The sequence below is a fragment of the Cornus florida genome, unplaced genomic scaffold (assembly GCF_030987335.1).
Source record: "Cornus florida cultivar Cherokee Brave unplaced genomic scaffold, ASM3098733v1 CherokeeBrave_3.0.0_Hap2_Chr04, whole genome shotgun sequence".
Taxonomy (NCBI): domain Eukaryota; kingdom Viridiplantae; phylum Streptophyta; class Magnoliopsida; order Cornales; family Cornaceae; genus Cornus; species Cornus florida.
In genome coordinates, this window is record NW_026775574.1 from 85,339,600 (window position 1) to 85,355,177 (window position 15,578).

At 31.7% G+C, this 15,578-nt stretch overlaps 3 protein-coding genes across 3 annotated transcripts; 2 read left to right on the top strand and 1 right to left on the bottom strand.

Moving 5' to 3' along the window:
* Positions 1-175: 175 nt before the first annotated feature.
* Positions 176-2,153, bottom strand: LOC132305257 (probable protein phosphatase 2C 72). Its single transcript, XM_059802928.1, has 5 exons — positions 1,986-2,153; positions 1,325-1,624; positions 1,095-1,209; positions 583-806; positions 176-352 (listed from the first exon to the last, which is right to left on the bottom strand). Exons 1-5 carry the CDS (start codon positions 2,151-2,153, stop codon positions 176-178), a joined length of 984 nt encoding a protein of 327 aa, XP_059658911.1.
* Positions 2,154-10,697: 8,544 nt separating this feature from the next.
* Positions 10,698-11,039, top strand: LOC132305258 (non-specific lipid-transfer protein 1-like). Its single transcript, XM_059802929.1, has one exon. The coding sequence runs from the start codon at positions 10,698-10,700 to the stop codon at positions 11,037-11,039; it is 342 nt and encodes a 113-aa protein (XP_059658912.1).
* Positions 11,040-14,759: 3,720 nt separating this feature from the next.
* LOC132303766 (non-specific lipid-transfer protein 1-like) lies at positions 14,760-15,491 on the top strand. Its single transcript, XM_059801177.1, has 2 exons — positions 14,760-15,131; positions 15,251-15,491. The coding sequence occupies exons 1-2, from the start codon at positions 14,794-14,796 to the stop codon at positions 15,258-15,260; spliced, it is 348 nt and encodes a 115-aa protein (XP_059657160.1). The 5' UTR covers positions 14,760-14,793; the 3' UTR covers positions 15,261-15,491.
* Positions 15,492-15,578: the final 87 nt, after the last annotated feature.

Sequence of the window (15,578 nt, forward strand, 5' to 3'; positions counted from 1 at the left end):
TTCACTTTCACTTGCAACATGTGAGTTAATGCCATTATTGCTTCAATAACTCAATACACAGCTGTTGCTTTCTTTGCTTAGTACAGATTGTACACCATGGTCTCTGCAAATAGGTGTAGTGTAGTGCCCAACTATGTGATGTGCTACACACTCAAGTCTCCACAAGCAACAGATATTATTCCTTCATTTGCAAGAAGAGGCAGACCGCAGTGCAATCATCCCTCTTTGTGGAGGTAAACTTCTCTTCCCACGCAGCGATAGCCGCATAAACCACTGCTCTTGCTGCTGCCTCCTCACTCTCTGCTGATGACACAATCATCACCACTTCATCGTTACCAAGCACATCCCACACCTGAATTAATCTGACGTATGGTTAGTCGACACAAGTTCGTTTTATTCTACTAATAAACATTTGAAAACAAACTTTTGAACTAGATTTAATCTTTGTCTTATATCAACACCATTTTAAAGAATTTAGTCCCCGGTACCATTTTCTTTAAGATGAAATGTCTCAAATTGCAATGTGCTCCATATGAAATATGTATGTGTTAAAAATCACTATTTCATTTTAATGGCCTTTACCCCATCAGTGGCAAGAACAAGAAACTGGTCTTTAGAAGTTAGACGGCGATAAGAGACATCGGGGATGGCTATTATGCCATGTTTTTTCAGCAGAAAGTCTCCGAAAGCACGAGACATGGCTAGGCCAGGGGAATCCTCATGGGGCAACCACACTCGCTGAATGTGTGATTCCTCTTTCAGTGCAATCACCCTGCCATTGTTCTTCCTTATTCGATCTGCTTCCGCTGCATGAAATTGATAATCCATCATTATAAACATGTTCATATTCACATTTTCCTGAAAAAGCTGTCAAAGACTTGATCCAACCCTCTATGAAGATATTGCACTGAACATGAGAATGACAAAGTACTCTACAAAAATATTGCAGGCACTCCTAATGATACTTCCCCCTTCTAAGGTTGAAAGTCAGGGTTCAAGTCCCCGTAGGGCAAAGTGAGTGTGTGTTTGTGTTCCTTGCAAAGAGGTAAAAAAAAAAAAAAAAAAAAAAAAAAAAAAAAAAAAAAAACTATTACCTGGTAAGTTAGGCTTTAAATCAATTGTTAATTGAACTGCCTTGACTCCATCCTCAGCGATTGTCCCTAGCACTGCTCTTGAGTCGCCGAGATTAGCAATAACAATATCTTCATCCTGTTTAGTTTCAGAATTAATCACAAGAAACACCATAAAGTAAAATTCCAAAATTCACATTATATATGGAAAATAAACAGTTACTATGATTATAGTAATTTGTTTGATACCTTACCTGTCTTATGACAACAACAGCAGTAGTACCACTACAAGAGCAGTCCAAATTTTCAAGAAGCTTGATCTCTTTGTCCATCACCCTAAAGGCATTAATACAGGCCTCTTTCCACTTGCAAAAATTCTTTTTTGGCGCTGTTTCACCTTCAACTCTCTCATTGTTATTAAGCCTTGAGAGAGCATTCTTTTGGTTCCGTAGCAAAGACGGCAAGCGGTTTCTGACTAGCTTGCTCACTATGTGTCCATTCATTCCATGCCCATCAAACACTCCACAAAAAGCTCCTCCTTCCATTCCATAGCCCTTCCAGAGGAGTTAAAAAAAATCAGGAATGCTTTGGTAATTTTCTCAGGAAAGTTAATTCTGATAATTTTCTCAGGAGTACCTCTATTGGAAAATCTGATCTTTGTGGCATTCAATATTGGGCCTGATTTGTAACTCCGAAAATACTTCTCAACCACTCAGAAAACAGAAAACAGAAAACATGTACTTTTATGATTGAGAATTTCAGAAAACTGAACCAAATGGAGTTTTTATACAGTTTTTTGTTTCCAGAAAACTATTCTCGGAGTTACAAACCAAGTAAGCCTATAGAGTTTAACGATCCGAGCACAACCCATAAACCGCAAAAAATTCTAGAAGCTAGAGAGGACCAGTAACATACCTGGTGGAGAGTTGCAGCATCCTGGTTTGACCCTTTGCTTCCTTGCTCCGAACAAAGAGAACCAAGTCTTTGAATTGCATTACTAGTAGTAATACTCTCTTCACAGTATACCACATTGTCATGGCTATCTTGAATCTCTGAAGATGCAGAGGATATACAGATACCCATATGATCAACTGATACACTTTTTTTCTTATTAATTATAACAATATGAGCCAACCAATTTCTTTATATAAGCATTAAGAACCCCAATAGGTACAAGTTGACATAATTATACATATTGTATGGAGGATTAGAATTGGCACCAAATGAGTTGAAAATGCTTGTCGCTCTAATAATTCACTGTTTATTTTATTTTTATTTTTTTTAATTTTTAAAATAATATTATATTTTTTTGGCTGTTTCTTGGACTACCTCAAGCTTCACTTAAAGGGCACACGAGGTGCGTAATACAATAAATTATGTTATGTTTTGGCTGGTTGACTCTACATCAGCAAAATGGAACCTGCATTAGTTTTAATCCTAAAAATAAAAAAGTGATAATGGTGTTGTTCTAAAAGATGATAAAATCTGTGTACTTATCTGGTGGTGCATTATTTGCACTATCTATATATCAGTCTGACTCTAAAAATTTCATATTTGTGTTGTTTAATGGTGGGTCCATCCCCACATTTGTGGATATTGTTATTTGTGCCATTAGAAAGTACATAATATCTGTATATATTATATCTGATTGTGTGTGTGAGAGAGATTCTGTGTGATTAATTGCAAAAAGGAATTGGAAGCAAGCAAAATTATGGAATTAGAACTTCCACAATTTAAGGGATAGTTTGGCTGCTTACTTACCACAATCCATCTAAATCAGTTTAAAGGTGGATATTAAGGCTTTGTTTGCAATCACTTTTGCTTTTATTTTTATTTCGACTTAAAGTAGAAACACTGGTACAACTAAAGTGTGTTTAACACTATTTGGAACCTTATTTGGTAACGTAAATTTATTACAAAAATTTTGATTATGCTTTTGATTTTGGTCTTTTTTTTTTTGGAGGCGTTTCGATACTATTCAAATGACAGCAAACATTACTAAATATACTTCGTAAACAAATAACATGAAATAAAAACGGTTATTTGTTAATTGAGTCTTAAACTTCGAAAATAAGAAATAAAAAAAATGAGTCCTAAAATTCTCACTTTGGGAGATCCCACCGTCCCAAGCACTTAACGTCGCTGGAAAATTTTTTAGTTCTGATCACAGGAGACTTTCTTTTTGCCCTTTCACTAATCGATGATACAGAATATGAATGTGCTTATTGAGGTTAAAAAATGGCAATTTAATATTAAAAGTATTCAATGAATTGATTAAACAAATTGAAAAACTTTAGCCTCACATGAAAAGGCAATGATGTAATATATAAATGTATTATATATGACACCACCTACACTAACCCCTGTAAAGGGTTTTTAATTTGCCTCAGATAAGAAGACTTTGACTATTGATATCCGAAAAAGGAAAAAAAATAATTTAAAAATTTAGATTTTTTCTTGGATTAATCATATGACATGGATATTTGCTATTATTTAATATTAAATTTTTTTTTTTTTCTTTCCAAAATTCAATTACAACGAACAAATAAATCAAATCAAGTCGAGTCAAGTTTGAAATTGTTCGGCTCAACTCAATCTCGAATTCTTAAAAATTTCAATAACAAAACTCAACTTGATTAGGTTGCTTGCAAGCATTTTGGGCTAAATTTGTGAGCATAAAATATATATTATAATATATTACTTTATAATATATTTTTTTTACATATTTGTCGTATTGATATAATTTTATTACTATAATTTGTTTGTTAAAATTAAATGCCGTAATAAGTCAAGCCTATAAGAATCTATGTGACTTGCAAGTGCAAAAACTACATCAGTACATTGAGTAGAATGAAGAATTGTTCCAAGTTCAACTTGTTCGTTAATATACAAATTAAGATAATAAATTCGAGTTTGGTTAGTTTGCTTAATGAATAAATAAGAGTCGAGCTTGAACAATTTACAACTTGATTTATTTTCGTTCCTAAATTCCAACTTCTTTTTGTTTTCTAATTGGTCATTCGTATTTTACACATATACGGAGTTTTATACTTGATTTGGTTTATATATATAATTTAATTGGATAAAATGCAAAGGTCATGATGACTTTGCAAAGTTGATTAAGAGCCTTATAGGTCATAAGCTTTATTAGAGAAGTAGTTATATATAGATAAACCATTAGAGTGGCAAATTAAAATTTGAATTATTTTGCACTACATCATATAAACAAGAAGTCGCAAAGATTTATTAAATTATTATATATGGACCTTGGGTTTCAATGAAATTTATTATGTTAATTATAATTCATATCAGAAGCCACAACATTTTCTATGATTTGTCTTGTCAACCTCAATTATTTACTATATCAAAATTTTGTCACAACAATTTATAGTTTTTTTATTTATTAAAAAAGCCGTAATCACATTATTGTAAAAGTTCAATGAACTCCAAGTATTGGCGCGTGTTTCCATTATATCACACACACACACACACACACACACATATATACATATTTGTACACTGAAATTATTTTTTTCACGCCAATAAACAAGAATTTTATTCACGCCAAACATAGTACGTAGTGGCATGGAAGAAAATCTCCTCATGTGAAGAGTACATTATGTTATGTCTAGTTCTCGGAATGCACATTACAAAAAGGTGGGATATTTGTTAATCATCCCAACTTTTTTGGAAGGTATATTCTGAACTGGACGAAACAGGTCCTACTATTTCATCGAAAAAGATTCGGGTCCGTGATAACACGAAGATAAAGAAAAATGTGATGTATATTGGTAATGTTTTGACTTTTAAAGTTTAACGAAAGAACCATGCTATATAAATCGAAATGTTGGAATGAAATGTCTAGTGGAAAGTAAAATCATATACAAACATTACCAAAGGCTATGTGTATAAGGCTATGAGCACTGAAACAATGATTTGAATTCATCAATTCCAAGTCCATACAGTCAAACATAACCTAAATTTATTTCAATTCCAAATCCAAAACGTTGATTCAGTGTTCTCAAACGCAACATAAAATTATTTTTCCATCTTTCCATCAAATCTTGGAATTGCCTTTATAATAGGGTAAAGTGCAAAAAAATAATCCTAAACTATTGTCTTTTTGCAAATAACTCCTTGAACTATTGATTTGTTTCTTTTAAAGACAAACCCATCACAAAAAACTATTTTATCCTTTCTCATTAAATTTGACATTTCTTATTAAATTATTTTTATTATCTTTTCTTTTATCTAAATATTAATTATACCATTTACCTTATTTTATTATCAATATCAATTTATCGTAAAAATGATTTTTTTTTTTTTTTTTTTGTAATTATATTTTCTAATATAATTAACTTATAATTAAACTATACTATTTATAATAAAACTTATTATACTCAATTTAAATTTTTTTTTTTTTTTTTTTTTTTACTATTAAAATACCTTCTTTTTCATACAAAATATTCATGAAAATTTAACAAATTTCTTAAATAAAAGTACCTTTCCATGCAATATATTAATGAAAAAAATAAGAAATTAGGGGGGCTTAGTAGTATTCTTTCCTCAAGTTCTTTGATTTTATTTGTTATTGGCAAAAAACTCACACACACTTCAAATACTCACACACCTACTTTACTCATTTGGAGACTCAAATTCTCACCATCCACTTTGGGAGGTAGAGGACTTTGCAAAGTTGATAAAGAGCCTTATAAGTCATAAGCTTTATTAGAGAAGTAGTTATATATAGATAAAACATTAGAGTGGCAAATTAAAATTTGAATTATTTTGCACTGCATCATATAAACAAGAAGTCGCAAAGATTTATTAAATTATTATATATGGACCTTGGGTCAATGAAATTTATTATGTTAATTATAAATCATATCAGAAGCCACAACATTTTCTATTATTTGTCTTGTCAACCTCAATTATTTACTATATCAAAATTTTATCACAACATTTTATAGTGCTTTTATTTATTAAAAAAGCCGTAATCACGTTATTGTAAAAGTTCAATGAACTCCAAGCATTGGTGCGTGTTTCCATTATATATATATATATATATATATATGTACACTAAAATTATTTATTTCACGCCAATAAACAAAATTTTATTCACACCAAACATAGTATGTAGTGGCATGGAAGAAAATCTTTTCATGTGAAGAGTACATTATGTTATGTCTAGTTCTCGGTATGCACTTTACAAAAAGGTTGGGATATTTGTTAATCATCCCAATCTTTTTGTAAGGTATATCCCGAACTGGACGAAATATATACTATTTCACCGAAAAAGATTCGGGTCTGTGATAACACGAAGATAAAGAAAAATATGATGTATATTGGTAATGTTTTGACTTTTGAAGTTTAATGAAAGGACCATGCTATATAAATCAAAATGTTGGAATGAAATGTCTAGTGGAAAGTAAGATCATATACAAACATTACCAAAGGCTATGTGTATAAGGCTATGAGCACTGAATCAATGATTTGAATCCACCAATTCCAATTTCATAGAGCCGAACATAACCTAAATTTATTTCAATTCCAATTCCAAAACATCGATTCAGTGTTCTCAAACGTAACATAAAATTATTCTTTCATCTTTCCATCAAATATTGGAATTGTCTTTATAATAGGGTAAAGTGCAAAAAAATAATCCTAAACTATTGCCTTTTTGCAAATAACTCCTTGAACTATTGATTTGTTTCAGTTAAAGACAAACCCATCACAAAAGGCTATTTTATCATTTCTTATTAAATTTGACATTTCTTATTAAATTATTTTTATTATCTTTTCTTTTATCTAAATATTAATTATACTATTTACCTTATTTTATTATCAATATCAATTTATCATAAAAATGATTTTTTTTTTTTTTTTTTTTTTTTTTTTTTTGTAATTATATAATTATAATTAAATTATACTATTTATAATAAAACTTATTATACTAAGTTTAAACTTTTTTTTATTACTATAAAAATACCTTCTTTTTCATACAAAATATTCATGAAAATTTAACAAATTTCTTAAATAAAAAGTACCTTATTTTCCATGCAATATATTAATGAAAAAAATAAGAAATTACAGGGACTTAGAAGTATTCTTTCCTCAAGTTCTTTGATTTTATTTATTATTGGCAAAAAACTAACACACACTTCAAGTACTCACCCACTTTGCTCATTTGAAACCCTCATCATCCATTTTGGGAGGTAGAGGACATACCATGAGTAACAAGACCCTTGTTGGTAATTAATTTAACTGATTTTTAATTAAAAATTCTAACAAATCTGTTTTGCTTAATTGATTTTTCTTTAAAACAAATTGGTGGCAGTTATATGAATTTTCAATGGGCCATAAACCGAAGTCCTGAAATCCATTGGTTATGGTTCATATTTTTATAAATCCATAACTTTGGGCCTTCATGACATGGTGGAAGAACTTTCAAGAGCCCAAGCCTCAAAGTCCTAGACCAATGAATTGTTTGATATCGAGATTTTAAGAGTTAATTAATACAAATTTTAGGTGAAAAAAAGTTTAAACTGGTTATATAAGTTTTATTATAAATAATAATATGTTAATTAATTTAAAAAAGAGTAGTTATAAATTTATTTATTTTTATTTTTATGATAAATTGATACTAATAATAAATTTAAGGTAATTAGTATAATTATTATTTAGATAAAAAAGATAATAAAAATAATTTAAGAAGAAATAAAAATTTTAATAAAAAATTTAGAGAATTATTTACAAAAGAATAATAAATAATCAATAATTATTCAAAAAAATTCAATAATTCAGAAAGGCACTTTTTTAATTGCAACAAATCAATAATTCTGAAAGACATTTTTTAATTCAGAAAATTATTTACAAAAAAATAATTCAGGGTGATTTACACTTTACCCAAAAAAAATAAAAAAATAAAAATTGTTTCATTCCCAGAATTATACTGATGATTTTCTAGTACTCAAATTCAAGTATCTGAAACCACAAGTCACGTGGCAATATCTACTATTTTTTAATTATTTTACTATTTTAGTGAGCGGCGCGCGCTTTTCAACAGCTAGGGTTTTGTTTTGTAACTCATTCTTTCGCTCCATGCCCTAAAGCAACCAAGAAGGCAAGAAGGGGGAGAAAGCGAACCAGTAAGTAAGAGAAAGTAGTTATAATTCACACGTAAGTTTCATTTTTTTTCCCCTTCAATATATTTTGTTTGTTTCGCTTTCGTTTGGTTTGTGAGAAAATGTAGAGAAAAATAAAATTAAGAAGGATAATAAGTATCTAGTGTTAAAATTGAAGAAAGAAATAAAAAATGAAACACACCCAAAGCTAAAAAGGTTACATTATCTTTATTTATTATATTCTTTCTTAATCTTTGTATAAAATGGATCACCTCTATTGATAAATGAAAGAGTAGAGGTGATAAATATGAAAAATACATTAATGAAACCAATACCATATGAGTTTAAGATTGATTATTGAATTGATTATTCTCTCTTATACACACTACTCACTACCGCCTGGGTGTACACATATATATTATATATATTTGTATATGTTTATATATGTTTACATAGCTTTTTTCTGAACCGAATTTCACTTGAGCGTAAACCCCTTGTTGATTTGATTTGATTCAAAGATGGGTCTTATTTTTCTTCTTTCAATTCATAATTAACGTGATTGGATGAATAATGGGCGGTGTTAGTCCGCAGGTAGAGCATGTTGTGATGTGTTATCTATTTGAAACATTGGGCCAGACTAGGTTGGGCTTTTGCTGAGTCAGCCCAAGCTCAATGAGTCAGGCATGACTAGGGGCACATTTATTTATTTATTTATTCTTTTCATCTTCATCACAAGAGAAAATGAAGAAAGCTATCCATGTCATTGAGTGATGACTGAGTCACTAATGTTGTTCATGATATATATATGTGTATATATCATGAAGGCTCTCATATCAATTATTTCAACTTACTTATGTTTTATGCAGCATTTTTGCCACGAATATATGCAAAGGGGTGATGATTTTATGAAAAAATAATACTTGTCCCCATATGCGTGAGGAATTTTTCATTACAATTGACCTATTTTTTTTTTATTTACTTTTTAATAATATAAAAAGACGTATTGTTCATTGATGTCATGATACATCACCTTGTAAGGAGGAAGTTCCCGGGCGAAAATGCATAACAAGTAATTTTTTTGGAAAATGATTTATAGGCCTGTTTGTTAAAGTGAATTTGTTGATTTGATTGGTCATGTATGCAAAATATAAATAAATGTGATCCTCTACTTGTTTATATTTTGTGAATGCGATCAATTAAAAGTTGTAGGTCTAGTAATTCCCTTTAACATGCAAATCGGGTTAAGTATCAGTACTTGAATTATTCTTTATAGAAAGTAACACCATTGCCCTAGAAGACACAGAAATGAACTTTACTACAACATGAAATCACCAACAGAAATGAACGCGTTGCTTGTTAAGTATAACAGAAAGTTTCAAATCCTCATCCTCTCTGCAATATTGGACAAGTTACAAGTGACATTTGAAAGCAATGAAGAAGCCAAAATAATGTAACAAATCCTCTTAAATCTATGACCCACATATCCATTTAAAATTGTCAACAAAGTCCATAAAACAAGAATAAATTCATAAAGAATTCTAAAATAATATTTAATAAAAGGTTGATTTCTGCAATTGCATTACATGTAAAATTATAATAATAAAAAAAAAATCATAATACTGAAAAGGGAACTAATTCTTAAGGAAATTAAAAATTATATAAAGAAAATAATTGTAGAAGGAAATTAAAAACATAAACTGACAGTGAACAAAATGAAATTCCAAAATTCCATTGAATGTGTCGGGAGATGCCGAGGTGGTGGAGTTTGGCTTGTAGAAAAGAAGGATGAATATTAAGAACGGCCAAACTGGTGGGCAACAATGGAGATTTGGTAGGGGAGAGAGAAGGTATCTCAGGCGCAGAGGAAAAAAAAAAACCTTTTTTTCTTTTTCTTTTTCTTTTTTTTAACTTACCTTTCCACTTGAATGACCCGTTAAAAGAGACCCAATGATCCATGTTTATTTATTTTTTAAAATTTTAAATAGGTATCAACTCCCTATTAATCCAAATTTCATATAAGACAGGCATTGTCCAAAAAAAAGGAAAATAAAAAATTAAAAAAATAGATTACCTTATAAGGAGGAAGTTCCTCCTCATGAGTAAGATGATAAGTATTGTTATTTATGGAAATCAACACCATTGCCTTCAGAAGAGATAGGATTGGATTCAGTTACTACAACATGAAATCATCAACAGAAATGAACACAGGCTTGGTCCATGCAGTTAATGAAGGACTAGTAATTACTAAAACTGAGAGTGTTCAAATCCTCATCCTCTCTGCAACATTGGACAAGTTACAACTTACAAGTGACATTTGAAAGCAATGAAGAAGCCAAAATATTGTAACAAATTCTATGCCCCACACATCCATTTGAACTGTCATCAAATTACTATATAAACCCCCCCTTAGCCTCCCTACGACAAATCACTCTAAAGAGACAGCTCTTAGAATATACAAATAACCTCAAATTTTAAGTCTATTATCTGAAACAATCAATTGAAGATGAAGGGGGTGGTAATATCAGTGATGGTGGTGCTAGTCATGATTCAGTTGATGGCGGAGCCAGGACAGGCCATCAGTTGTGGCCAAGTCGACGCATCTTTGGCCCCGTGTGTGCCCTACCTCACTAGTGGTGGTAACCCTACACCAGAATGCTGCAATGGTGTGAAAAGCATCAAAGGGATGGCTGCAACTCCGACCGACAAACAAACAGCATGCAAGTGTGTTAAGGATGCTGCCAATCGCTACGCCAACTTAAAGGACGATGCAGCTCAAGCCCTCCCTGCAAAGTGCAACGTTCAAATGGACATCCCTATCTCCCGAACCACCAACTGCAACAAGTAAACTATTTTGTATTTGCACACACACACACACACACAAAGCTTTTCTATCATGAGTATTGTTCATGTAATCAAGTACTTAGCTGGCTTGTTGATGTCCATTCATTCTCTTTTCTTTGCAGCATCAACTAAGGTGGAAGGCATGATGCAAGAAATAAAAAGGAGGAGGTTTTGGGTGCCAGATCTTTTGACATCAGATCAAGTTGCATTATATTATATATGTTGTTGAAATAATACTGGTTTTGTTGATGGAGCTTAATTAGATTTGTAATTCGATCAGTATTAATCTTTATTGAGCTTCTTGTTATAATATATGGTGAATGCAAGATCATTGAATTAAATAAATAAATCAAGGTATCTGATAATTGGGCTAGCTACTTCCCACCTTATTCTATTTCAAATTTATGTTAAACCATCTATCTCTTGCAAATACGTAGTTAACCTGTAAATCCATGCTACTAAATGATAGCTAGAAATTAAGAGAAGCCAATTTGTAACTCAAACTGATGTCCTTTTGTGCTTCCAATTGATATGTTTCCTTTTATTTATTTATTTTTGAAAGGTAAAAATAAAATTAGAGGGGGAAAATTAAGTAGATTGTAATATAATAAATATATTGTTGGGAGAAAGCAAGTCTCACATTTAAAGTTTAAAGAGCTTTTCTTTTAAGTTAATAAAAGTGAAATAAACACTTTCTAATGTAGATTTGGGAAATAAATTAGAGGGGGGAAATAAAATTTTGACAATTGTTTTGACCAATGGTAATTCTGGTTAGGTTGCTTTTCGTTATCTTCGAAAGTGGGCATTCGCACCTCCTTTCCCATTAACTCTGAACATTCTGGCCATAAAATAATTAAAAAAAAAAAAAAAAAAAGGTGTGTGTCAGTAAATTTCAAAATTGTTTTGACCAATGGTAATTCTGGTTAGGTTGCTTTTCGTTGTCTTTAAAAGTCCGAAAAGGTGTGTGTGTCAGTAAAATTTTGAATTTTTCAAGTCACATGTACAAGTCATTTATGATATAATGTATGTTCCAAGAGCTTGGCTATTTCTGGCACTTCAAAACTAAGTCACACAATTTTTCTTAACGGGTGTCAATCTCAGGCTCTGAGTGTCCCCTCTTACGCTCCGTACACTCTTTGCCTCAAATTTTCACTATTTATGACTTAATTCTGCAGCTTTCACGCTCCCGCTACTGTTCCCGCTTTATGTGACTTAGCTGCAAGAAGCACTAATCCACTGAACTATCGAGGCAACTGCGAGTTATATCACATTAATCTACATGGACGACATTTTAGTAACAGATAGAGATCGAGAATGTATATTGGAAGCATCACAAACCTTATTCAGCAATTAGGTATCGATAGAATTATAAATAATTTACTGCGCCATGGAAATTCAATGAATTTCATGATCATTTTCATCACCCAAACTAAATATCATATACAAGACATTGATCTATTATCTGCCAATATGATGGGAGCTAAAAAATTTCTAACTGAACTCAATGGGTACGATTAAATAGAGAATAAATGGAGGTCAACTATTCCTCATCACTGATCATACAGGAGTCAAATATGTTTGTTTGATACTTGGAAAATGAGAAATTATTAAATGGTCCCGGATCAGGACTAAGATGAATATTGTTAGTTCTAGGTCCAATTACTAGTCAATACGTAAGTAAATGTGTATGCTTTAAGTAATATGTGTCCGTTTTATTCAACATTTTACTTATGTATCAATTAATGATTGGTTGAGACCAATGGTCCGGGATTATGTATAATTTATTGAAAAATGCTTTTACATTGAAGTTCAAAGATGGAATTAATTCTGTTTTTTTCTTTTTCTCTTTTTTTTTTTTTTTTTTTCTTTTTTTCTATTCATAATTAACATGATTGGATGAATAATGGGCTGTGTTAGTTGAAGGTAGAGTGTACATTACCTAGTGGCCTAATTGATAGAGTGCCCAGATTTTTAGTGTACCCGTGTTCGAGTCCCCATCTTTTTTGTCAAAAAAAAAAAAAAAAAAGTTGCAGGTAGAGAATTTGATGATATTCCTCATCAATACGGATGACAATGGGGTTTTGCCATCCCCTCGCGACTCTCTTTTTTTTTTCACAAGACTTAAGACAGGAAACGAAATAAGGATTAGGGTTTCCTCTTATGTGTATATATATACTTAACCTATTTTAATAATATATCATAGTATGTATGGATAATTTAATAAATTTATAATATATTCAGAGCAGGGGTGGGGTAACCCTCCATCGAAAGTTTTCCAAAATCCGCCGGATTTGTCAAAGTAGCCTCCATCCCCGTCCTCATTTACTTGATCAGTTTCTCAAATTTTTCCCAAATGGAACAGAACGAGATGGGACGGCTTCCACCAGGGTGGAGATTTTTACCATCGATCCTTACTCATCGAGTACGAATAGCCCATTGAGTGCACGCTTCTTTTTTTTTCTTTTTTTAATCTTCATCACAAATTAAGAGAAGATGAAGAAAGCTATCCATGTCATTGTGTGATGGCCGCCTCACTAATGTTGTTTATGATCATCATGAAAAATTCAAATTTATGCTATTTCCCACCTTATTCTATTTCAAATTTATGTTAAACCATCTATCTCTTGCAAATACGTAGTTAACCTGCAAATCCATGCTACTAAATGATAGCTAGAAATTAAGAGAATGCCCATTTAACTCAAACTGATGTCCTTTTGTGCTTCCAATTGATATGTTTCACCTGCCAATATGATGGGAGCTAAAAAATTCCTAATTGCTATCCATGTCATTGCGCGGTAAATTATTTATATATATATAACATTTATGTTTTGCCAAATCAAAAAAATTTAATATGGCATCAAGCCACAAACTCTTACTCTTTTGTTTAAAAAGAAAAAAGATAAGGTTAGTCTACTATTGAATGATCTTTCTGTCCCTAGCAAACAAGGTAGGATGTGTGATTTGCACTCACAAACAACCCCCTCTCTCCCGGTTTGGAATAAAGACATGTAGATACAATATAGAAGGGTGTGATTCAATTATCCCTTAAGTATGCAAACTTGAACACCACCACCCCCAATCATGATACGAGTGTGTAATTGCTCTTTGACTTCTTAATTGACCCATTTAAATCATTAAAGTACAATATTAAACTTTATAAGCCTTTTTATTTAATCTTTAAAAGTCTTTTTATAAGACTTTTGATGTGTCATGATATTATTGGATCACATTACTAGGCTTGATATCAATGGAATCCACCTAAAAAAAATATAGATTATTTTTCATTCCAATTTTATTTACTTTTTAATGTTATAAAGGGATACGTCCATCAATGACATCATGACACATGGTATAAGGGATAAATTCATCCACATGAACGAGGATGACAAGTATTGTTATCCATGGAAAGCAACACCATTGCCTTAGAAGAGATAGAATTGAATTCAGCTACTATTACATGAAATCATCAACAGAAATCAACACATTGCTTGCAAATGATTGACTAGAAAAACTGAAAGAGCAACAGAAATCATCAAAACCTCATCCTCTGCAATATTGGACAAGTTACAAGTGACATTAGAAAGCAATGAAACAGCCAAAATAATGTAACAAATCCTCTTATATCTATGACCCACATATCCATTTCAAACTGTCCACAAAGTCCTACATATACCCCCCTTGATCAACCTCCCTATTACAAATCAATATATATATACACCTCAAACTTAAAGTCTAGTATCCAATACAAGCAATTGAAGATGAAGAGGCTGGCCATATCAGTGGTGGTGGTGCTAGTCATGATTCAGTACATGGCAAGGCCAGGACAAGCCATCAGTTGTGGCCAAGTCGACGCATCTTTGGCCCCGTGTGTGCCCTACCTCACTAGTGGTGGTAACCCTACACCAGAATGCTGCAATGGTGTGAAAAGCATCAAAGGGATGGCTGCAACTCCGACCGACAAACAAACAGCATGCAAGTGTGTAAAGGATGCTGCCAATCGCTACTCCAACTTAAAGGATGATGCAGCTCAAGCCCTCCCTGCAAAGTGCAACGTTCAAATGGACATCCCTATCTCCCGAACCACCAACTGCAACAAGTAAGCCATTTTGTATTTTCACATATGTGTGTGTGTGTGTGTGTAAAAAGCTTTGATATGTTATTGTTCACTGTAAGTATGTAGTTTGTTGATGTTTGTTCATGTTGTTTTCTTCACAGTATCAACTAAGGTGGAAGGCATCAAGCAAGAAATAAAGAGAGGGAGGGTGCCAGAATCTTCTTTTATCAAATATTGTTGTTGAAATAAATGAAGCCTAGCTTTGTAATTCAGTAATCTTTATCGAGCTTCTTGTTACAGTAATATATGGTGAATGCAAGATCATCGAATTAAATACATAAAGGTTTTAATTTTAACACTATATAAAAAGATATTGAGTTTGACATGTGTGTGTGTGTTATAAGTAAGGTGTAAATCCATTTTACATTTGATAATCCAACTGAATATTTAATTCTGAACATCTGGTAAATAACTTTTAAGTGACAGGGA